General features: G+C 45.7%; 1 protein-coding gene across 1 annotated transcript in view; it reads left to right on the top strand.

The window, feature by feature from the left end:
- The window catches only part of LONRF3 (LON peptidase N-terminal domain and ring finger 3), a 32,440-nt gene that overhangs the window by 4,169 nt on the left and 3,308 nt on the right, over nucleotides 1-24,963 (top strand). Inside the window, exons 2-8 of the mRNA XM_033137842.1 lie at nucleotides 457-575; nucleotides 1,574-1,696; nucleotides 12,994-13,237; nucleotides 14,774-14,864; nucleotides 18,047-18,161; nucleotides 19,480-19,601; nucleotides 23,656-23,814. Coding sequence (XP_032993733.1) covers nucleotides 457-575; nucleotides 1,574-1,696; nucleotides 12,994-13,237; nucleotides 14,774-14,864; nucleotides 18,047-18,161; nucleotides 19,480-19,601; nucleotides 23,656-23,814 — 973 coding nt within the window. The remainder of the gene's footprint in view (nucleotides 1-456; nucleotides 576-1,573; nucleotides 1,697-12,993; nucleotides 13,238-14,773; nucleotides 14,865-18,046; nucleotides 18,162-19,479; nucleotides 19,602-23,655; nucleotides 23,815-24,963) is intronic.

The following is a 24,963-nucleotide window of genomic DNA, read 5'->3' as shown; positions in this document are numbered from 1 at the left end:
TTGCAAACAGAGGGAGTGGAGCACTGTTCAGGCAACTGGTTCCTGTCACCCTTATGTAAAGTTTATATTGCACAGAACACACTATGAAACACACTATTTAAAAAATCAGGAATTTCATGTTTTAAACGTCACTGTCTGCTAAGGCAGCCTTTTTGGATCCACCCTTTTGTAGAAATAACAGAACCTTCATTTCCTCCCTACTGATTTATAGCAACTGTGTGATCTTATAGCTTTGTCATCACTGTGTTTATGAAACTCCTGAAGAGCTTGTGTAAGACAAACGCGGTGGCTCTTATAACATCAGTTCCTGAGAGCTCCAGTTAATTTAAAACTTAAATAATGGATGTTTCCAAGACGTACCAGAGGTGAATTGATTATGAAGGATACTGCATACATCAGAAGTGCCTATAGTTCTTGTTAATAGTTGTACTGAGTCAATGTTTCCATTACTTACAGCGCCCAATGATCATTTGTTATATAGCAACCGGTCCCAGATTAACTCAACTTTGAAATGTTGTGAAGAAGCTTTGAATGATGCGGAAATGGCCTGTAGTCTCCAGCCATTGTGGGTAAAGGTGAGTGCCAGTTTCAGATTCACATTTTTTTTTTTATTTAACTGAGCAAATTGTCACTGTCCATGTCACAGTGGAAATAAGAGTCTCTGATTTATGGCCAATTGGCAATTCCTCAAACAGACCAGCAGATTGTGTGCAGTTAAATTTGTGATGGGAAATATGCAGTGGTAACTTCTGAGATATAAAGGAGGCCTGAGCTTGCAAATAACTCCATGCAAGTTACTAGTCCACAAGCGTTTTGGTAGTTTCTGGCAAATTGGTGGCCTCAAAGTTATCAACTAAGTTTACAAAATATTCCTCCTTGCCTAGCCACTTGGAGGTAATTTTGCTCACTACAGATGACCTAGTATGGCAGGGGTGAGGAACCTCAGGCTCATGGGCAAATGCAGCTCATTAGATATCTTTGTCTGTCTCTATAGGCTACACCTCCTCTTCCTTGACTCCAGCCCTCACCAGCCCTATTTTGCACCCTCCGTGCGTGGTTTTGCCTGGCTGAAATTTGTCCTTGATCTCTGATAATGCCTTGTGTATGCATGATTTTGCCTCTGGCCTTGCCCACCACTGTCATGTGGCCTCCAGAAGATTCCGCAGAAGGAATGTGGCCCTCAGTATGAAAAGGTTTCTCTACTTTTGTGGTATAACAGGGCTGGTGAACCTGCCGCCTTCAAGATGCTGGTGCACAAACTATAGGTCTTCTCTGCTGTATCCCCAGAAGCACAGGAAGGGCTGTAGCTGGGTGGCAGAGCATCTGCTTCACATGCAGAAGGTTCCAAGTTCAATCCCCAGCGTCTCCAGGTACGGCCGAGAGAGACTCCCTCTCTGGAACCCTGGAGAGCCCTTGCCAGTCAGTGTAAAAAATACTAAACTTGATGAACTAAACAATGGTCTGACTGTGTACAAGGCAATTTCCTGTGTTTTTACTGCATATGTGAGCCTAGGAAAAGGTGAGCCTAGGTGAGCCTAGGAAAAGGCAGTGATGACTCCCTTCCTTCTTGCAGGGTCACTTACGGAAGGGACAAGCCCTTGTTAAACTTGGGAAAACAGAAGAAGCTTTACAGGAGTTTTTATTCTGCCTTGCCTTGGATGCTGGGAACAAAACTGCCAGATCAGAAGCTCAAAGGGTGAGTCCTATGTATCTTTTTTATCTGATGTCCACATCTCTAACCGTAGCACCATCTCCCATTTTAAAAAAGATGCCAACCTGTAGCTTACCAGTTTATCAGTTTATGGGATGTGGTTGTGCTTCATTATGCTCTCCACTATTGTATTGTCTGGGTGAACCTTATGTATGTTATTTTGGAGCAGGGAACTGTCATCATCTTGCTGCCATATGAAGTTGCCAAGCACATCGGTGGTGCTGTGATGGACAGGTCACACCGGGTCCTTCGCAGTGCACATGACAGACAGGCAAAATAGCAAATCAGATGTTTGTTCAGCCATTGGTCTTGCCCCTTTTGCACCATGCTCATTTTAAAAAAAATGTAGGGTGTTCATTTCAACTTTGATCCCTACCACTTCATCAATAATATTTTTCAAAACTGCTTCAGGGATTGGTGGTGAAGTTGGCATGGATCTTTGTGACGTTCTCCCTTTGCAAGTTCCCCTTACTTGCAACTGTATCCTGGTTGCCCTGCATGACTCCACCTTTTCCCCATCAGCTCCTTCTTCAAAACCTACCTTTCCCTTGAAGTACTTAGCATAAACCCATAGTTCTCATGCCTCACGTATATTGCCCATGGGTTTCTAAAGTAATTGCATATTGCTCCTGCGTCTACCCTCTGCATCCATCTCCCTAATGGTATTGTATAAATAAAAAAACAGCCATAATCATGTTTTTTAGCCCACTTTTTGTCAGCTGTCATCTTAAACTTCTAAGCCAAGTCATGTCATCATGTTGTAAGATTTAAAAAGGGGTAGAGCTAGCTTAATTATGGTGAAGTTGGTGCCATCAAGTGCACACAATTTTCCTCCCTGGGATGAACTTTGAGAAACCAGTTGCACAAGGTTTTTGGCATGATTCAGGCTGAACTGGGCAAAGCTGGCTGTGGGGAGGAAGGCTGCCAGTTGGCTAGTGACTCTGATGTCACCAACCCACCACTTCTTCTTTTCTTCTTGGCAGCCCCTGGAGCAATTTTGCAACTGGTTTTAAAATTAACTTCCTTTTCTTGGTAAGGTGATATATAATATGCCAACTTTTGTATCTTGGCATGTCCCTTTCCCTCTGCCTCCCTGACAAACCATTGCCTTATGTGCTGTCATTGTGCTATGTACTGTTTTTGTACCGGTGTGTCTCATTTCGGTGCTGTTCCTCAGCACAACGCTGCAATGAACTGATAACGTTCCTTTTCCAAAGTTGCATTGGTGACAGTGCATTGTTTGAAGGAGACTATTCATTGCTGCATTTAATGATAAAAGTAGCCTTTGGGTGAATTGGATGACTGTCCGCAGAGCACAGCACAGTGAACTTGTCTGATTCTTCACTAAGGCTGTTTGGGAAGTTGTGACACTCTTCTTTCAGAAGTGCTCTGTCTGAACACATGAAGCTGAGCTCATCCTAGCTGGTTGCTTAGTTTAGAATTGCCATCAGGCTAAGAAGTGTTCAGTGAGCATGATAAAATTCGGGGGAGCAACCTGACCTCCCTTCTACCTTGGAATTCCAGTGTGGAGACTGGGAAAAATCTCTTTTCCAAATTCAATGCCTGTTGATTACAGTACTAGCCCTTTGCCCGCAAGGGCTCTTCAAGTGGGGAACCTATGATATGGTCGGACTCCCATCAACCATGACCATTGGCCATGCTGTCTGGGGAGGGGCATCTGGAGGGGCACAGGTTCCCCAGTCCTGAAATAAAGTGTGGGGAGGAGGTTAAAGAGCCCTTTGTCTTGGGTTTTAGGTAACATGGAAGCAAATAAGTTTCTGGCCCTCTAGCCCTTGATCAATTCAGAATATTGCCTCTGGGTTTCACAAATGCTGTTTTCAGGAATATAGGGAAAAGGAGTTGGGAGACATCTCAGCCAAGAGAAACCCATACTGCCCTGTGACTTGGTCACATCACACAGTGTACATGAGGCTTCCACTGTGCAATTCAAGTTGGGAGAGTTGTGGCAAGTTGCACTGGGCCCATGCAATGCAATATTGACGCCACTGGTTGGTGTTAGCTTCTTAGTCTCATGAGATGAGAATGCAAAACAAGGGGTAGGGGAGAAATGGCCCTCCAGAAGTTGCTGGACTCTAGCTTGGCTAGTGGTCAAGGTTGATGGAAGTTGTAATAACAACAACAACAACAACAACAACAACAACAACACAGTGCCCCCAGTTCCCAGCTCCTCTAAATGGTCCAGAAGGATGTTATGATCAATTGTATCAAAAGCCGCTGGGAGATCCAGCAGAACTAGGAAACAGCTCTCACCTTTTCCCCTAGCCTGCTGGAGATCATCGACCAGTGCAACCAAGGCAGTTTCAGCCCCATGATGAGGCCTGAATCCCGACTGGAAGGGATCCAAATGGTCCACTTCTTCCAGGCATGCCTGGAGTTGTTCAGCAACCACTCACTCAACAAACCTTGCCCAAGAATGGAAGATTTGAGACTGGGCAATAGTTGGCCATATTGGCCAGGTCTAAAGATGTTATTTTTAAGAAGCGGTTTAAAGACCGCTTCTTTCAGTGGGTCTGGGAACGCTCCCTCACAGAGGGAAGCATTCACCACCCCGTGAAGCCCATCGCCCAGCCCTTCCCGGCTTGCTTTTTTTAGGCAGGATGGGCAAGGATCAAGGAGACAGGTGGTTGGTTTCACACATCCAAGCAGCCTGTCCACATCCCCAGGGGTAACGGATTGAAATTGATTCCATGCAACTTGACTAGACAGAGCTCCAGCACTCTCCCGCCCTGGCCCTGCTCCCACAGTGGTGTCTACCTCCTTCTGAATCTGAGCAACTTTATCTGCAAAAAAATCTTTGCAAAATCATTGCAGGAGATCTTGGGGTCTTTACAAGGCCCAGATGGTAAAGGTGGTTCCGTTAAATTGTGAACCGCCTAAAAGAGTCTCCCGCTACTATTTTCTGCAGATGCAATAGAGGCGGTGAAGAAAGTCTTCTTTGCCATCGCCATTGGCACTTGGTAGGCTCGACGTTGAGCTCTAACTCATGTCCGGTCCGATTCAGAGTGAGTTTTCTGCCACCGGTGCTCTAGCAGTCTCAGCGATTGTTGCATCACCCTTAGTCCTTACAATCTCTGGAGGATGCTGGGCTCCCTATCCCTGAGTTAGAGGGCAGAAAAAAAGGAATTGCCTCTAAGAAACAAAAACATAGGGAGCAACCTCATACCAGATCAGAGTATTTGTCTGTTTAGCCCAGTGTTTCCCAAACTTGGGTCTCCAGCTGTTGTTTTTGGACTACAATTCCCATAATCCCTGACCACTGGTCTTGCTAGCCACCCCTGACCAGTGGTCTTGCTAGCTAGGGATGATGGGGGTTGTAGTCCAAAAACAGCTGGAAATCCAAGTTTGGGAAACCTTGATCTAGCCCAATGTTGTCCATGCAGACTGGCAGCTGCTCTTTGGGCAAAGGAATCTTCCTGTTGCTACCTGATCCTTTTGATTGGAGAGGAAAGGGGCTAGTGATTATCCAAAGGAGCCCAGGGCAGCAAATGCACATGCAATAAAATATATTTAAAAGAATTCCATTACAGGTGCAAACTTTGAAAACTCCCTACTTAAAAGTCTTGTTGAAAGAGGGGATGGCTTCTGGTAGGCGCCAAAAAGGCAACAGAAGCAAGCATTGGATTTTTTTAGGAGCCCATGAAATAAAGCAGCAGAATTTTCCAGCCTCTGATTTTATTTTTATGCTGAGATAGCTTGCAGTTAATAGTTTTCAGATGAATCAGCATTCTCTTGACGCTGGCACTTAACCAGTGGTTTTCACATCTTTGTGAATCTGTTGGCGCTCTCTCGCTCTGAATGTATGATGATCCCGTTTTGGAATGTAAAAGCACACAGCAAATCTTGCTTTGGTGCAGAGGATTAAGCTTGATGCTTACCTCTGTGGGATTTCATTCAGAGATGGGATGCACAGGCTTGGCCCATCCTGTTGAACCTTGGGTTTAGATTCCTGCCCACTTTGTGTAGCTTTGAACTATGTTCTAATGCTTGTCCAAGAGAAGGGAATGTGGTCTAGCTTAACTCACCCCACAATGTGGTTGTGTAGATAAAAGTAGGATAACCCCAGGTATGCTCACCTCTTCCCTTTGAAAGACAGGTAGGATGCAGGTGTTTACATTTTTAATGGTGTGGGTAGAACACAAGTCAAATCTGCCCTGCCCTGTGGTCAAACCCAGATGACTGAAAATTGTTTTGTTTTGTTAGGAGTCTGTCTATTAAACAGGAAATGTATGACTATCAACCTGTTGGCATTGACAAGATGAGTTTGCATTGCAGCAGCCTTTTGTGTATTTGCTTTTCATAGCTTTAACTGTTCCGCAGGGAAGCTTAAAGAGCACTTCTCTCCTTACACTAAATAAGATCCTTGGCCCAGATAGCCTAGTATTGACGGCCATGACTGACAATGGCTCTCTGGAGCCCCTGTAGAGCTTTCCCATCACCTGCTGTCACATCCGCTTCATACATTTAAAGCACATTTCATGCTCAAGAATTATAGGAACTGCGGTTTGTTAAGGATGCTGAGAATCGTAGCCCTCTGAGGGGGAAACTACAGTCACCTAGATTCTTTAGGGCAAGTCATGTGCTTTAAATGTGCGTTAAATCAAATGTGTTTTAAATTTATAGTGTGGATGTGATCTAGTCCTCTGAAGTGGATATGCCAGGAACTGAATGCAAGACTTTATGTGTGCAAATTAAGTAGTGAAGTGTGTGTGTGTGTGTGTGTTTGTTTGTTTTATATCACAGCTTCTACTTAATTTAATTTCGCGTGTCCCGGGGGATGCTCAGGAACACTTGCCTGATATCCTGCAGCTGTTGTCCCGTCACTCTAGATTAAAAGGGAACCTTTTAAATTCAGTGGGATCTGAAGGCACCAGCCACAGCCTACAAAGTTTGCTCAAGGTAACACTTGCCTGTGGTACTGTCCTTGTATGTTAATATTTGGTGGGGGAGGGGAGGTGGGGGTGCAGTTTGCTGCTGGGGGGAGTGGGTAGGGTCATTGGCCTGGTGCATGAGTGCATGCCGCTGACCACCCTGAGATTTTATTAGCAAGGCACATGGGGGTTCTCTGACGCTCATTTGAGAATTGCAGCCAGTCATTAGGGAAAACCTTGGCAGAAAGGTTGGGGTTGAAGAGACTCATTAGACTGGGTCTCATTTTTTAAAACTTAAGAAGAGTCTGGCTGATAGATCAGACCCAAATGGTCCTAGAGACCTCCCGCCTCCTTCCCAAAGCCTGGTTTGTGCTTTCCCAGCTTTGTAAGGAGGAGGGAGGGCTCTAGGACCCTGTCAAAATCCTTGTGCCTCCTTCCTAAGGGGAGGGGGTTCCTTACCTGCCTTTGGGAAGGCAGCAAGATGAATGAGGGTGCCATAGTACCCAAGTCCCCCCACAGCCAGGTGCTTCTGGGAAATGTCCAAGCTGGACATGTGTGCAATAGATAGATAGATAGATAGATAGATAGATAGATAGATGGATGGATGTTCTCCTTTCAATACCTTGACCAGAAAGTATTATCTATGATTTCAGAACAGGCTTTGTATGGATTTATTGGGCTGCAAAGAACTGATCTTGTGTCTTTGGGCTGGCGAGATAGAACAGCCATTGTATTTGCCTACTCTGTCTGGCCCTTGGTACTCTGCCCACTGGGCAGCCCTGCTTCAAACCTTCCTTGAGTGTTTTTGCCTGGCTGGAACATTGTTGTTGAACTCTGATTATGCCTCTTGCTTGTCTGGATGGAGGACAGAGAGAGGCGTGAGTGGGTGGGTATAGAAGCTAGCCTATTGTATAAAGGTAAACTTTACATAAGCTACTAACATGAGTTTGGCCAAACTGCGGGAGGCAGTGAAGGATAGGCGTGCCTGGCGTGCTCTGGTCCATGGGGTCACGAAGAGTCGGACACGACTGAACGACTGAACAACAACAACAACAACAAACTTTACAGTCATTGCTCCACCTGGCTGTGGCCCTGTCAGGGAATGCAACCCTTAAACTTTTTTACTGCTTAGTGTATTTACTGCTTTACCTGTACTTACAGCACCGGGTTTAGTGCTGTGCTGCCAGTCCCACCCACCCACCCACCCCAAAGGGCACCGAGAGGGTGCAAAATTAAGAAGATCCATAATTGAGAAGATCCATTTGGGGATGCTAAATTTTGGCCACGCACAATCTGTTACAAAAGATTACCCAAGTCTGCCCCTGGTACTTTTGCAGCAGGGTTGTTTTTCTATTGAAGTCATTTGTTGCTCACCCTGCCTGCTTCAGTTGTCTCACGACAAATTGAGAGCAAGATGCTGTACAGGCAAGATGTTGCAGAAGTTCTGTTTAGAATTAGGGATGGCTCTGCAACCTTATGCCTGATTTTGGGGGATGTGTAGCTTTTTCTGCAGGGTGATTTGATTGTTTTGAAGCACTGAATTGCATTTTAGGGCTTGAGTTGAGAGGCAGTTTAATTTATACTCTCCCTTACAGCGGTGAGTACTGTTCCTTGGAAACAAAAGGACCCCTACCTCATCACCATTCTCTGGTAGTCACCTCTGATCAGGGCTGGCCCACTCATGAGGCAAAGTGAGGTGACTTCCTCAGGCAGCAGCATTTACCAGGGCAGCAGTTCCCAATGTCAATCTTTCTCCCCCACCTTGTTCCTGATAACAACAACAACAACAACAACAACAACAACAACAACAACAACAACAACAACAACATTTATTATTTGTACCCCGCCCATCTGGCTGGATTTCCCCAGCCACTCTGGGTTGCTTCCAACAAAAATCAAATACCGTATATACCCGAGTATAAGCCGACCCGAATATAAACCGAGGCACCTAATTTTCCTACAAAACCTGGGAAAGCTTATTGACTCAAGTATAAGCCGGTTCACCTTTGCCGCTGTGGAGGAGGAGGAGGAACGACCAGCCCAAAAGCAGCCCTTTGGGCTGCTCCTTCCTCTTCCTCCTTTGCCAAGTTTGCATTTATGTGAGCAGTTCAGGAATGGAACAAGCTGCCTGGGGAGAGTAAAGAACCGCCGTTCTTGTACGCTTCTTAAGGAATGGTTGACTGGGGAGAGTGGGTGGCGGCATGAGTGGAGAGAAAGGGCTTCTTTCTCGCTGCCCCCACCGCCCACCTCACTCGAGTATAAGCCGAGGGCAGCTTTTTCGGCACAAAAAATGTGCTGAAAAACTAGGCTTATACTCGAGTATATAAGTACATTAAAATATCACACATTAAAATCTTCCCTAAACAGGGCTGCCTTCAGATGTCCTCTAAATGTCTGGTAGTTGTCTATCTCTTTGACATCTGAAGGGAGGGAGTTCCACAGGGTGGGCACCACCACCGAGAAGGCCCTCTGCCTGGTTCCCTGTAACTTTGCTTCTCGCAGTGAGGGAACCTCCAGAAGGCCCTCAGCGCTGGATCTGTGTCCGGGCTGAACAATGGGGGTGGAGACGCTCCTTCAGGTATACAGGACCAAGGCCGTCCTGTAGGTCTTTGCTGATGCCTTCTTACCTGGAAGGCAGAGGATGCCATTTTGGGGTCTGCTTCGGTTGCCAAAATGTATTAGACCAGCTTTGTCTCTGGTGGCCATCACCGAAACCGGCCAAGGTAGCTTTGGGACAGAGTTGCTCTTTCATCATGGTGCAGGGAAGGGGTTCCTAAAACACAGCATCATTGCCAAAGCATCCTACATAGCAAACTCATTCTCCAAATGCAGATCCTTGCACAGTCCAAATGTCAAAGAGGGCAATGTGGACAAGCTTGGGGGAATTGCAATGTTTGCTGAAGTACAAAAAAACCATAGGTGGATGAGAGACTCCCAAAATGCATCTTAGTGAAGGCTGAGCATGCTAAATGGACCTGGAAAAGTGATCAGGTGGGTGGGTTAGATGGAAAACTGCAGAGAGGAGAATAGATTGGAATGGATTGTCCTGGGAAAGGGTGTGACTGGCTGGCAGGAACTCTGAGCAGGAACATATGCATGGCACCATTTTGTTTTGAGTCCCACCTAGAATCACAGAATTGTAGAGTTGGAAGGGACCATGAGGGTCATATTGTCCAACCCTGTGCAATGCAGGAATCTTTCACCCAACGTGAGGCTTGAACCCACAACCATTAGATTAAGAGTCTCATGCTCTGTCAACTGAGCTATCCCACCAATACAAGTCCTACTTCCAGCAGACCCATTGAAGTTAATGGGCCTGACTAACATAGGGACCATTTATACACAGGACTAACTTAAAGTCTATTATAAGTTAGTCACATACAAACTCCAGATTTTTATGTGGAAGCATGAGATGGAAGGAGATGCATCATTATGTTGTTGTTGTTTTAAAAAAGAATTTATTGGTTTTTACAAAACAAAGAACAACATAACACATACACCAACACAAACCCAAACACAAACCCAACAATCAAACCATAATAAAAACAAATACAGATCACACCAATAATTCTTTTTCTTGTTTACACAAAAAAAAAACTTTTCTTGTTCGAATCAATACTAGGTGACTTCCCCCATTTTCTCTCCTTTGGTTCCAATTCTAATTTTACTTTAATAACTTCTCATCTCTAAATTAAATCATTCAAAAATCAAAACTAAACATACTTCTTAAAATCTAGTTTTTACTCCAAAATAATCTATCACTTCTTAACTTGAAACAAATCCATTCCAAATATAACTTCATAATAATTAATAATATAACTACATAACACAACATATTACTTCTTGTATCAAATCATACATCTTCTTTCACTTAGACTGCTGCTAATAAAGAAATTCAAATATCTCTTCTCTAGTTCAAAAACTTAAAATCTTAACACACCGGCTTCAGGGTACCATAATAAACCATCCTAATTTTTTCCTTAATGTATTTCACCCTATCCCTTTTCTAACCATTTTCTTTCGCCATCTCAGGGTCTCCCCCCAGACATTTCTCCATCTTACACCAAGACCATTTTTCAGAATGTCCTCTTTTCTTATAAGTCCACAGTTCCAGACACAGTCTATAACAGTCCTTGCAGGGAGCATCAGGGTACACAAATCACCTTCCAGCATCTCTGCTTCAAAATTCCGTTCATCTTCTAATTGTAGATATATAAATCTTTTCCCCATCATTCCTGGGCTCTCACCCCAGAAATTGGATATAAATTGTCTTCTAATCCTGGGTCTCTCACCCCAGCAGGATTTTTCATCTTCTCGGAGTTGCAAAAGCATTGTACTTCGTACTTCAATAATTCCCTTAAGCTCCCTGCCAAGGTTTTCTTCCATTTTAACAATGTTCTGAATAGTCTTTCCTGTGGGATATAAATTGTCATCCTGATTCAGCAAAGTTAATTTCTGGTTCAGCAATTCTAAGTTCAAAAAAATAATCCTTTGATCGTGAGTCAGTCCAGAGTCTAAAACCAGCTTGAAAACGAAACCCAACATGGTAGAAGTGGGCATAGGGTATCAGGTTTCAGTATTTTTCCATCTTAGTCACAGTATTTTTCCATCTCAGACACAAGTCTCCGCAGCCATTTTCCCTGGAGTCAGGGCGAAAAGATTACATTCTATCCACTTCAAGAAGAAATATTTCCACCAACTTAGGTCCCCCAAAAGGGGTCTAACCAGTCTCACTTGTCAAATTCGAAACATTGTATCCACCACTGCAACAGCAGTCGCCATCAAAGCAGTTACTTTCTCTCCACCAAAGGGGAAAAAACGGGCTTCCTTTCCATCGTAGCTCCCGGAGCGCCAAATGTCAAAAATAAGTCCAATTGTTAACGTACTCACGGCCAACGGGCTTCTTCTGTTTTCCTTCTGACAGGTAGAACGATCTCGCTCATCGTGAGCGGCGGCCGCCGCTTCGCCGGTCCGGTTGGGGCATGCCTCCACAGCCCGGCTCCGTGGTCCCTTCACCCCCACTCCCCCTTTACAGGGGGAACGGGAGAAGGGTTCGGAGCCATAGCGGGCTCGTTGGAGAGCCCATGCCGCGGGACGCTGGACCTGCGGTTTGACGGAGCCCCGCTTTGCGGTAGCGGAGCTCCTACCCCCGGGCCAGCCTGAGTCGCTTCACTGCCGAAGCGACCCACGACCGCCCGCGATGGCGTCCTCGCCGGAAGTGAGATGCATCATTATGTTGTACCCTGCCTCTTTATCTGAGCTTCATGGGGCCTTCCAGGCAGGGTACAACATAATGATGAGATGCATCATTATGTTGTACCCTGCCTGGAAGGCCCCATGAAGCTCAGATAATAGTTTGTCCCAATGGCCAACCTTGGCTTAAGACTGCCAAGGTTAAATCTTGACTGGCTCTGGTAACCTGGCCTTTTAAAGCTTAACCCAGGCTTCCTCAAACTCAGCCCTCCAGATGTTTTGAGACTACAATTCCCATTATCCCTGACCACTGGTCCTGCTAGCTAGGGATCATGGGAGTTGTAGGCCAAAAACATCTGGAGGGCCGAGTTTGAGGAAGCCTGGCTTAACCTCAACAATAGCTTATTCTCTATTTTGAATGTTATTAACTCCCATAAGAAGTAGCCTCAATTTTCACAAATCAGGTGAATGAAGTAGTCAATCTTTTTCAAAGCCATACCATTTCATACTACTACAACTACTAATGATATTTTTAAATTATTTTATTAACATAATACTGCATATTGCGAACCAGCTTGTTGGGCAGAAAGCAAAGTTTGAAACCTTCTCCCTGACATCTTACTTTTCTACATGCAGGGTATGTTTGGGAGGGGGAGGGGGGAATAAAGTGAGCCTTCACTTGTAAGGCTGAAATGATACCACCCTGAAGCAGATTTATTTTGTTTATTGACCTTTTCATTTTCCTTTCAATATTTCCAAACTACTATTTGTTTATCAGCTGCCCAATACATGGTGATAATTTCTCTGGGAAACATGCAATCAGGAAGAAAATTTTAAAAACCACTATATGGGAGAAACACCATGAGAATGGGGGTTAAAATATCTTCCTGCTGCCCGTGGTGAGCAGGGAGTCCAATGAAGCCTGCTCTCTTCTCTGATAGAACCCTGTTCTTTGTTATTTCTTGGGTCTCATCTGCATTCTACATTTAAATCAGTATCATACTGCTTTAACCAGTCACAGCTTCTCCCAAAGAATCCTAAGAACTGTAGTTTGTCAAGGATGCAAGGTAAAAAGATTGTTAATAGAGGTGTTCCATGCTATGTGCAGGTGTGCTTTTTGAGGACACCTGTGAAGGTCTTGTGAAGAACATCATTGCTGGAGATCAGTAGTTCTAATGAATAACCTTTTTCTTTGCACAGGCAAATATGGACAAGGAAATGCACTTTGCTCTCCATGAGGGTCAGAAAGCAGCTGACCACAGTGGCTTGGAAAAGTCCACCCCAGTGGCAGGGAGCATGAAAGGAAGCTTGGTCAAGAGAAGGCACGCCTCTTCAGCGACTGAGACAGCCATCCTTATATCTGAGAAGTGCCATCTTCTAAAGAGAAAACACTACTCTGATAAGGCCCCAAACACTGACCCACCTAGGAAAATTATGAAAAGGGGTAAGCTTTCTTTAAAAAATAAAAAAAGAATCTATTTTAGCACTGAAGTAAAGTGGCAATGCCAAAAAAAGAGGGTGGCTTATAATTTTTGAGAAGTTTGCACTTTCTAATTTATATGGCTGGATGCATTTTTAAAATGTTACTTTAATTTAAATAGCAATACAGTACACCTCACCATAGTGTGGGAAGACTCTCAAGGACACCTGAATACCTATTCAGTCTGCTGATATGCCATTTCCAGACCCTCATCCCTTCTGAAGTTTATTTATTTAAATTGGGCTTGGACCAGCCAGTGGCGGAGCTTCATGCTCTGGCACCGGGGGGGGGGGGGCAGAGAGCAGGCGGGATGGGGCTGGCGCTCGTCCTAGGGGTGTGGTGCGCCACCTGCAGGGGCGGGGCGTGCGTGCTGGGGGCGGGGCACCCCACCTGCAGGAACAGGGCGTCCAGCGTGGGCAGGGGGGGAGCCGTGATGGCACCCTACTGGGATCGCACTGCTGGGTGCGGGGTGCTCCCCCCCCCGCATTCCTCTTCCTCCGCCAGTGGGACTAGAGTGCCTTTCAAACAGGGTGGTTGTATCCAACAAAGTTTTACTTGCAAGGCATTAAGGGAAAATCAAATCAAGATGTTCTATAGGTAGTATCTAACACCTTCAAAAATAGCTAGAATGTATAAAACAAAACATTTGTGTTTTTTTCTGTTTTGTTGTTGTTGTTCTGATGTATCAATAAAATCTTATTTAAAAAAAAGAAATTAATGGACCTGCATTAGTCATGTTCATTACTTTCAGTAGGTCTACTCTAAGTACGATTAGCATTTGATAGATATAAATCAGGATATCTTCAAATAGAAGGAAGAGCCTAGATTTAAATTCAGTTATGAAATCTGTATATGTACCTTTTTGGAAATGTTACTTGTAGCCAGGCTACATGATGTGCAGAAAGAGGTGGTAGATTGTACCACTTCACATTGCATATGCCAGGGTTCACTATATCCTTGCATGGGGGAAAAACACCACCCTCTATGTGTGAATAATTAGCCCATCAGAAAGCGAGAGAAACTACATGTAGGGAAGTCTTGTTCATTATTAATTAATTTTTTATTTTTGCCATGGGGCTGGAGGATTCTAAAATACAAACAAACCCCTGCTCTCTGAAGTGGCACCATCTGGAATTCTACCACTGTATGTTCTGCATAAAGTACCCCCATAAACACATTAAATGCCCCCCCCTAAACACAATGGTGTGGGGTGAGTAACAACACTTTTCTCTAAGCTATCAAACATTTGAATTAAGCACTTACAAATGTTAAGACCTTTGAACTTGCAGACACGATTGTGATGCCCAAAACTGTGAGGTGCAAATGGTAGGTTCTTGTGGGGGAGACAATTGTTAAGTCACCAATTTCAATCGTTTGGTGTTTACACATCTGTGGCCAAGTGCACACATTTAACTCCAATATATGCTCCTTGCAGTTCTGTAATGCGTGTGTTTGGTTTCCCCCCTTCTTTGTCCCACCCCCCACTCCCATTTTTAACAGATGCAAGTGAGGGGAAAGGATCCGGTGCTGGGAAGAGTGTTCTGTTTCAATTTGTGGAACCATCAGATATGGAGTGTTCGTTGTGCATGAGGTAACCATTACTATCTTCTTGTCTAAAATAGGTGCAGGGAACTTTTCAGTCTGTAGATGTTGATTGACCACAACTCCCATCATCCCTAGTCCTTCTCCATGCTTGCTGGGGCTGATGGGAGCTGGCATTCAGCAACTTCTGGAGGGCCAGAGGTTCCTCATGGCTCATGAGGAGACGCTCCCCAGAGTCTGCAGAGGAGGGTGGAGGAAACCCTAAAGAGACCAGAGACACAGCAGGGCTCTGTTTAGGCTGCTCAGCCTCCCTGCCTAACAGCTGATGTGCAGGGTTGCACAGCAGCAGCTGCTGCTTTCCCACTGCCCTCCAGCTGTCCCCAGATATTTTGGTGTGGATTGGAAAGAGATTGGGGGAGAGAGAGCTGGAGAGCAGGGGGAAATAGGCTTTTAGAGGCTTTTTAGAGGGTGCTCCCTACTTTACACAATTTCACTTAGGCACTCCGGAGTCCAGAATGTAACCCCCATGTAAGTGGGGGGTTGCCTGTACTTCTTTAAAAGGGTCCAAGCCAGTGGACCTTCCACTCATCAGCCTAACCAATGCACTACTTGTTTGGGGAAAGCAGAACTGGTTTCCTGAGATCAAAGCAGCTTGCTCATTTCCCTGGTAAAAGGTAAAGGACCCCTGACCATTAGGTCCAGTTGCAGGTTGCGACTCTAGGGTTGCGGCACTCATCTCGCTTTACTGGCCGAGGGAGCCAGCATACAGCTTCCAGGTCATGTGGCCAGCATGACAAAGCTGCTTCTGGCAAACCAGAGCAGCACATGGAAATGCAGTTTACCTTCCCGCCGGAGCGGTACCTATTGATCTACTTGCACTTTGTGCTTCTGAACTGCTAGGTTGGCAGGAGCAGGGGCCCCTCAATTTCCTAAAGCCCAGAAACTGGCAACCACACACATATCAGCAGAAGGATTATGAAACTTTATCAGAAATAAATGAGTCTTGAAAAAAGAAATATACATAATTTTTTAAACCAATTTTTAAAAATAATTATTTAAAAATTATTTTAAAAAAAGAAATAAGAAATAAATGGTGGGGGAAAGCAGGCAACAGGTCAAACAGAATGCAAAATAAATCAAAATGCTTTGGCTGTATAGCTGGACTAATCCTAGCCTATTCGCCACAGGACAGTATTTTTGGTCTACTTACAAGTAGGCAGCAAGGATGGTCAGATCCAGGCTGGAGCCCTGATGGTGAGAGGGACCATAGCTGCAAGGGCAGCTCAGCTTTTAAAGGTTTTCTCTCCTCTCCTTGGAGAGAGCAACCCTTGGCTCTTTCTGACCAGTGACAGCAACAGTCAGTTTGTCAGGTATGTCACACCTCCCATATGGGAAACCCAAGTAGCCTTTTGCATTTGAATAGCACTGGCAGGAAATAGGTGGAAGCAGGAGACCTGTCCTTTGTGACAGATGCAAATCAAGGTGCAGTGTTACCCAGGAATAGAAACCCATTTGAAACCAATTCAGGAACCTGCTTAGTGCTAATTATGGTTGATGGTGGTGCCAACATAACCCTGAAAGCTGGAGGGTGGAATTCAAGTTCTTCAGGAGATGAATGAATGAAAAGGAATGTAAGCATGAACACTTAGAAACAGTTGTTCAGGTTGCTAGGCAGGTGATAGGTTGCCTGAATTGCTGGAAATCCATGCAACTGATTTGGCATGGGCCTGAGCATTTATACTTTAACTTGTAGAGCATTGATAATTTGTCATAATTGCCCATAAGGTAATTCAACGAAATCTGCATACTGTCTTTCCATGAACCAGTAACCCAGTGATCTCATCTCCAACAGACCCAAGCTGTTATTAACCCAGTTTGCCCGCCCAACTAAGTAATGTAACTGACCTACATCCAGGGTGTGAGTCAGGGACAGACCAAGAAACCTGCATAAACTCCTGCAGCGCACCTGGGTAATTGGACAGAGTTTCTTCTAGGCTGCTTTTTAATCCTCTCCCCTGATCCTTCTCCATAAAACACATTCAGACTCGTACCTTGAAGTGCTTTGAACTCAGGTGCTTGAATCCTCAGCCTTGTTCCAGGTGAGCTAATAGAATAATGTTGGCTGCTTTGCTGAAACAGACAGGTTGCTGGAGGAGAGGACTTCCAAGCCCACCCCAAATATTAAAACTTTAAGCCATCACCACCACCGTATTAACATTTCAGGCCCCCAATCTATAACAAAGCATCCTGAGACCTGTAGTTTGTAAAAGTTGCTGAGAGTAGTTAGGAGGCTCCTATTTCCCTCTCAGAGCTACAGTTTTCACAGTTCCCTGGGAAGAAGGATTGGTTGTTAAACCACTCTGGGAACTGTAGCTCTGTGAAGGGAATAGAGGCCTCCCAGCAACTCTCAGCATCCTTTACAAACTACTATTCCCAGGGATCTCCATGATACTGCTTTTAACTGTATAGTACGTGTGGGGCCCTAGACACATAAAATAGATTTCCTCTTATATGATTTCATAGTTACACATATGCACACACGTGCCAAGGAAACCCTATACAGATAATCTTCTCCACTATTAAAGGAACTCATACTCTCTATGGATCCTTATATAGTCAATATGTGACTCTTGACTATATAACACAAACAAAGGGACATCAGTAGGTTCAGGGAAATCCCAGGATTTGGTAAGAAATAAAAAATTAAGAAAGGGACACCTCAGTCAGCCCAATGAGGACTGAGTATGCTAAATGATCAAGGCATTCTGACTGACTTAGACAATAAAAATGAGAACAAACTCAGTTGGTCTCTAAGAACAAACTCAGTTGGTCTCTAAGAACAAACTCAGTTGGTCTCTAAGAACAAACTCAGTTGGTCTCTAAGGTGCTACTGGAAAGAATTTTCTATTTTGTTTCGACTATGGCAGACCAACACGGCTACCCACCTGTAATAAAACTGAGGAAACTGAGTGGGGTATGGAATGGAGTATCCTCCAAAAGGGCAAGGCTGGCTGGCTGAAACTCCGGATAGGAAGACCTCACACAGCAACATTCTGTTACTGTTCTGCTTGTAACACTCTTGATGTTTTTTGGTCCTTGGGATATTTGGAACTTCACCCTTGCCACATTGATTGCTCGTAGGTGTCAACTGCTGTGGATTCCCATGCCGTCCATTATTCCTGCTATAAGATAGTATTGCTTTTCTTTCCTCTCCTGATTTTTCCGTACTAGGCTCTTCTACGAACCTGTCACCACCCCTTGTGGACATACCTTCTGCCTGAAATGCCTTGAAAGATGTTTGGATCACAACCCAAAATGCCCCCTGTGCAAAGAGGGTCTCTCGGAGGTGAGAGCCTGTGTTGCTTGTGTCTTGTCATTGGTGTTTCTCTACCGTAAATACTGGCATGCACCTGGGGTGGGTTAGGGACTGAAATGAGTCATGAAACTGGAAGGACTCTATTGCAATGGGCAGAACAACTGGTTTCCATGCAGGAGATCCCAGGTTCAAATCCCTCCATCTCCATGTAGGGCTAGGAATTTCCCTCTGGAACAGGCAGCTTCCTGAGTTCCCGTATTGAAATGCTCCTTTTGCCATAGCCCTTGTTAGGCTTTCTGCTCATGCCCCCTCAACTCCTGCCCCTCTTGGCTTATTAAATACAGCAGAGGGAGGCTAACTGGTTGGGTCCAGTGGTTAATGCTTCACTGCATGAGGGGGTGGTCCCTGCTGCTTCTAAAGAAACTGGCTCTGGACCCTAGGGATTGGAACAGCTATCGACCAGCTGCCAATACCCCATTTTGGGGGAAGGTGGTGGAGAAGTCTGCCGTGAGGCAGCTGCAGACATTATTTGAGGACATGGATGATTTGGATCCATCCAATCTGGGTTCAGGCCTGGACACAGAACTGAGTAGGCCTTGGTCGGCCTGATGGATGACCTTTGCAGAGAGCAGGACAGAGAGGGTGTGTGACCTTGCTCCTGCTGCTTGATCCTTTGTTGGCATTTGATACCGTTGACCATGGTATCCTCCTGGACATTCATGTTTATACAAGTCTACCCCGATGCTTAGAAATACTGGTGTGAATTTTAATCCATTTTAACATTTCAGTCCATTTAGCATTTAACATTTTGTATGTTTTAGGTTCCCTGCTAGGTATAAAAACCCTTACCATGTTCAGGACATGCAAAGCACTGTGTGGAACCCCAACCACCACCACCACCACACACACACCTGCCTTTGGCCCAGCCCCATCTTTGCCTGCCCTCACTTGATGTCAGGTGGGCTTGGTCGGTGGGCATGGTTTCTTTGCAAACTTTCGTATACTTAACTCCGCCCACCCGGAATCACACAACTCCACCCCCCCACTAGTAGAATTTAGCATATTGGGCTTCTGCCCCAGAACCTATTGATTCAGACATGTCAATGGCACTATTATTTGCTTGTCACATTTTATTCCGTACACCCTTGAAAGGGCTCCAGGTAGCATACACAGGGGTAGCTTCCCAATGACCTTGCAAGGCAGGCAGCTTCAGAGGCACTCAGGGTGTCTCACTAAAGGTTTGTCAGCAGTCTGTTAGCTAGAGGACAAAAAAAATAAAATCAGGTGAAGGTGAAGTTTTTTAACAGAACCCTGAACATTTCTAAACCAAGCCTGTTTTCTGTTGCAGTGTTTGGCAACGAGGAAACACTGTAAGACAGTGCTGATGGAAGACTTAATTGCAAAGTACCTTCCTGAGGAACTCATAGAACGAAGGAAGCTTCACGAAGAGGAAATTGCTGAACTTTCCAAGTATGTCATATGTCTTTTCCCCAGTCCCCTCCAAGTGGATTTCCCCTCTTCCACCTCCCTTCCCGATATTTAACCCTCCCGGAGTGAAGAGTTATTATGAAAGATGTCAGAAAGTTATTCTGTTGAAGCAGAACTGACCCAGTGCATTGTGGGGGAGGGAATCAGATCCTTACCTCAAATACACTCAGCTATCCACCTACCAAAAAATGGTTTTATGTAACAAATGTTTGCAATGGTTCTGTATAATCATTTTAAAATAGATTCATGGGTAAGGGTTATAGCTAGCTAATTCTTGCTTCAGTAAACCCACTGAAATTAATAGGCCCATGTCCGTTAATTTCAATAGGTCTGCTCTTGAGTGGCTACAACCGTAAGTGTTTATGACTTAAGGTTTGACCCAAAAGTTTTGTTTCTGAATTATCCTGTCAGCTGGGGTAGAATTCCTTTGTGCCCAAGGTGTTGTTGGGGTTTATGTGAGCAAAGTCCAGCAAAGCAATAAAACTTATTCACCTGAAGGCGAAGGCTTAGGATAATTTTCTGACTGTTGCCTCCTTCAGAACCAGCTCACCCATTAGGCAAGGTGAGCCTGCTACTTCAGGTGGCAGGAGGCCCCCCCCCCCCCAGGGAAGCACACCCACAGGCAAAGTGCCAACTCTATCTGTGCTGATTTTGGGCAAGATTGCGTCCATTTGGGGCAGGATTTCTCCCAAAATCGCACGAGACTTTGTAGCACTGATGGCAGTGCCTAATCTCTGCCATGCTGGATGGGGCAGAGCAAGCAGTGGCAGGAACAGGTAGATGGTGGCAGGAGAATGAAGGCAAAATTGGAAGTTTTTGGTAGCGGCGCCCTCCCTGTGGAACACCCTCCCTTCAGATGTCAAGGAAATAAACAACTATCTGACTTTTAGAAGACATCTGAAGGCAGCCCTTTTTAGGGACGTTTTTAATGTTTGATGTTTTAGTATGTTCTGATATGTGCTGTGAGCCGCCCAGAGTGGCTGAGGAAACCCAGCCTGATGGTCCGGTAATAATAATAATAATAATAATGATAATAATAATAATAATAATAATAATAATAATTCTAAAGCCTATCAGTCTTCTCTTGAATCTCTCTCTGATTCCAGAGGGGATTCACATAAGCTTTTAGCATACTCAGAACCAGTGGGTTGTTGTTTTTTTTATTAAAAAATGTTTAGAGGTACTCTCATTTTGATTCAAGAAAATCACCATTTTATAGTTCAAATCGGGAAAAATAAATACAGTAAATGGACAAAAGTACAAAGATTCACAAAATCTGCGTCCCCGCAGAAAAAAGCACTGCTCCGAACTCTCACAGCAAGCAGGCTTGGGTACCCTATCTCCTGCAACATCTCTGTGCAGAAGTCTGTATTTGCAAACTCCCCTTCTCTCTTCAGTTGGGTGGAAAGGGTAGGAACATGATGAGTCAACCTGCCACAAGATAAGGGATCACAAGCTGCGACCTTGATTCTCCTGGCAGCTGTACATTGAAAAGATAAGAACATGGAAATCCTCTGTGCCCAAGAGATCATAAACAGGTGTTTGGGGAAGGAAAAGAGATTGGGGGGCTAGTTTTGAATAACCCTCCATGCGCTGCTGGAGAGGTTCAGCAATGCGTACAGCTGTGCGTGGGTTTCACACAGCTGATGTACTCACTGATTACACTGTATGTGACACACCAACTCCCCCGGGGGAGCTTTGCCCACTCTTTTTAGCTAGGTAGCAGGGAAGAGCCTGCTCTGTTGGAAATTGTTGGGTTGTGCAGGAGTCTGGACCTACGCATCCCTGATTTTCACTGCATCAAGATGGCTGGGGTTGCAACGGTTGGGTTTTACTGTATGGCTGCATTCAGACAACATTCATTCCATTTTCTTTACATTTCCTTACCTGATAGGCTACATGCAGACCATACATTTAAAACACTGTGGTGCCACTTTAAGCAATCATGGCTTCCCCCCACCCCCCAAAAAATCTGGGAGGTGTTAAAACATTTCCCACCACCATCCTTGGGCAGCTTTGGCTATCACTCGTAGCTGAGTAAGATTGTCTTCCATGAACAATCTTAACAGTGAGTCCATAAGTGACTGTGGACTAGGCCAATTCTGGATCCACACATCCTTCCACAGTGGGGACATAGGTTTCCGGGCGGGAGTTGATCATGGTGAGGGTTTGTCAAGCATGCCTTCCTCTTAGTACGTTTCTCCCTTTCGGCCTGAGTTTGAGTGTCTTTAAAGCTCATGACACCTTTGGTAAAGGCTATTCTCCAATTGTGGACCCAGGTGGCGCTGTGGGTTAAACCACAGAGTCTAGGGCATGCTGATCAGAAGGTCGGCGGTTCGAATCCCTGCCACGGGGTGAGCTCCCGTTGCTTGGTCCCAGCTCCTGCCCACCTAGCAGTTCGAAAGCACATCAAAGTGCAAGTAGATAAATAGGGACCGCTCCAGCGGGAAGGTAAACGGTGTTTCCGTGCGCTGCTCTGGTTCGCCAGAAGCGGCTTAGTCATGCTGGCCACATGACCCGGAAGCTGTCTGTGGACAAACGCCGGCTCCCTTGGCCTATAGAGCGAGATGAGCGCCGCAACCCCAGAGTCGGACATGACTGGACCTGATGGTCAGGGGTCCCTTTACCTTTATTCTCCAATTGGAGCACTCGCAGGCCAGGAGCAAAGAGTCATTAAGAATGAAGTCTGTTTTTCTCTGAGAGGACCCTGTTCTTGGGTTTAAGCAAACATGGCTTCCCCCAAAGAATCCGTGGAGGTGTAGTTTGTCAAGGGTGCTGAGAGTTGTTAGGAGACCCCCTATTTTCCTCACAGAACTAAAATTTCCAGAGTTTCTCTGAAAACTATAGCTCTGTGAGGGGAATAGGGGTCGCGGCCTAACAACTCTCAGCACCCTTTAACTACAAGTCCCAGATTCCTTTGGGGGGAGCCATGTCCATTAAAGGTAGTATAATACTGCTTTAAATGCATGGAGTGGCCTGAATATGGCTATGATGTTTCCCACAACATAAAAAAACACACACACACACACCTGGGAATCTAGTGGAAGTTTAGTACCATTCCGTGTTCATTGTTTCCAGAGAGAGAGAAAATCAGCTTGCAACCCTTTTAACTTGGAAAATAGTAGGAGTTGTTTGTGAGTAAATATGAAGTGGCATCCTAGCATACACTTCTTTCTCACCATTTAAAAACTAGTGTTCCGTTGCAGTATCTTGATCAAAAAACCACAGTCCCACAACGCAACAGATGCTGCAGCATAAAAGGAATGTTAGAAACCAAGACAGAAGCGCCAGGAAAAACTAACACAATATACACCACATATGAATGCAGATGATACGGCTAAAAAACTAGTCGTTGTTGTTCATCAGTTCAGTCGTGTCCGACTCTTCGTGACCCCATGGACCAGAGCACGCCAGGCACGCCTATCCTTCACTGCCTCCCACAGTTTGGCCAAACTCATGCCAGTTGCTTCGAGAACACTGTCCAACCATCTCATCCTCTGTCGTCCCCTTCTCCTTGTGCCCTCCATCTTACCCAACATCAGGGTCTTTTCTAGGGAGTCTTCTCTTCTCATGAGGTGGCCAAAGTACTGGAGCCTCAACTTCAGGACCTGTCCTTCTAGTGAGCACTCAGGGCTGATTTCTTTAAGAATGGATAGGTTTGATCTTCTTGCAGTCCATGGGACTCTCAAGAGTCTCCACCAGCACCATAATTCAAAAGCATCAATTCTTCGACGATCAGCCTTCTTTATGGTCCAGCTCTCACTTCCGTACATTACTACTGGGAAAACCATAGCTTTAACTATACGGACCTTTGTTGGCAAGGTGATGTCTTTGCTTTTTAAGCAAAAATGAAACAAAAAAACCAGGGACTGCGGGTTTGCTCTCCTAGTACGGTACGAAGAAACAAACAATATTCTGAGTTGATCGCCGCCCTCTCTGTCGGTTTAATATTTGGCCCTCTTCCACATCCTGCCTCTCTTAAGTTTTGCATTGTGAGCAAGTGTGGCATGTCTTAACCCAAAGGTTTGTCCTGCAGCTTGAATAACAACGTTCCCATCTTCGTCTGCACAATGGCCTACCCCACCGTCCCTTGCCCGCTGCACATCTTTGAACCATGCTACCGACTGATGATCCGCAGATGCATGGAAACTGGCACCAAGCAGTTTGGGATGTGCATTGGGGACCCTGTCAAAGGGTGAGTGACAGAGAGCATGATGCTGTTATGTGCTACTAAACCAGCTTTGCCCAACATGAGTCCCTCCAGATGTTTTGGACTTGGGGGAGGGGAAGGAAGGGTCACAGCGCAGTGGTAGAGCACAATTTCCCTGCATCTCCAGGTAGGGCTGGGAGGGGCTCTTCTCTGAATGCCTGGGGACCTCCTCCCAGTTGGCGTAGACAAGGGGGGGGAATAAGCTTCTTGAGCCTGGGGGCCACATTCCCTTCCCGGCAGGAACTGAATTCCAGTGGTGGGTGGTGCCAGAGGAAAATGTGGGTGGAGCAACAGGTGAACATTTTTTCTTTGTACAGCAAGGTAGTTTGTACACACATTCACTCTTTCCTCCACCCAGGGAAGCAAGAGGCGTTATCAAAATTCAAGGGCACATTTCGGCCAGGCATTGTCATGGACTGGTTGGGCAAAAAGGAATGGTGGGAGAAACCAGCTGGGGAACCCCCAAGGGAAGAAGGCTCAGAGCCTGTGGTGGTGGGGCAAAGATGAGTGGCCAGAGGGAGAAGAGGGGGCAGAGTGGGGGGGGGAGGTGTCGGAAGCTGAAGATGCAACAGGGTTTAGTGAGCAGGAAGAGGCTGGGGCAGAGAGCGGTCCAGAATCAGAGGCAGAAGAGGAGACTGGAGAGGAGGGGGGACAAGAGGCAGAGAAGAAGCCAAGGGGTCTCCATTTCCTGCTGCGACCAGCTCCCCTCCATCTTGGTTGCCCAGTACCCACAGAGGTATGAAGAGGGCAGAGCAGAGATACACAAGGTGAGGAAGTCTCAGGCTCCTTGGAAGGACCCAGGAGGAGGAGGAGACTTAGAGAACTGAGGCAGGGACCTTCAATCCTTGCCACTCCCTTATAGGGGCAAAATCCACCAGCTGTGCTCACTAGGCCTGGCCTCCTGAGCTGTTTTTCCCCCTTTAATAGCTCACACTGATGCTGTGTGAGCTATCACTGACCTGCTCCTGGTCAGGAGCCCTGACAGGTATCAACACTCAATGAGGCTGCAATGCTGGGCCAATGAGGCATGTGGTGTGGAGAGAGTCATGAGGGCCAAATAGAGAGGCTTGGAGAGCCACATTTGGCCTCTGGGCCTGAGGTTACCAACCCCTGCTGTAGGCGCAATATTGAGTG

Source organism: Lacerta agilis, chromosome Z (assembly GCF_009819535.1).
Source record: "Lacerta agilis isolate rLacAgi1 chromosome Z, rLacAgi1.pri, whole genome shotgun sequence".
Classification (NCBI taxonomy): domain Eukaryota; kingdom Metazoa; phylum Chordata; class Lepidosauria; order Squamata; family Lacertidae; genus Lacerta; species Lacerta agilis.
Note: the sequence above shows the minus strand (reverse complement) of the source record. Positions and strands in the feature narration are given on the sequence as shown.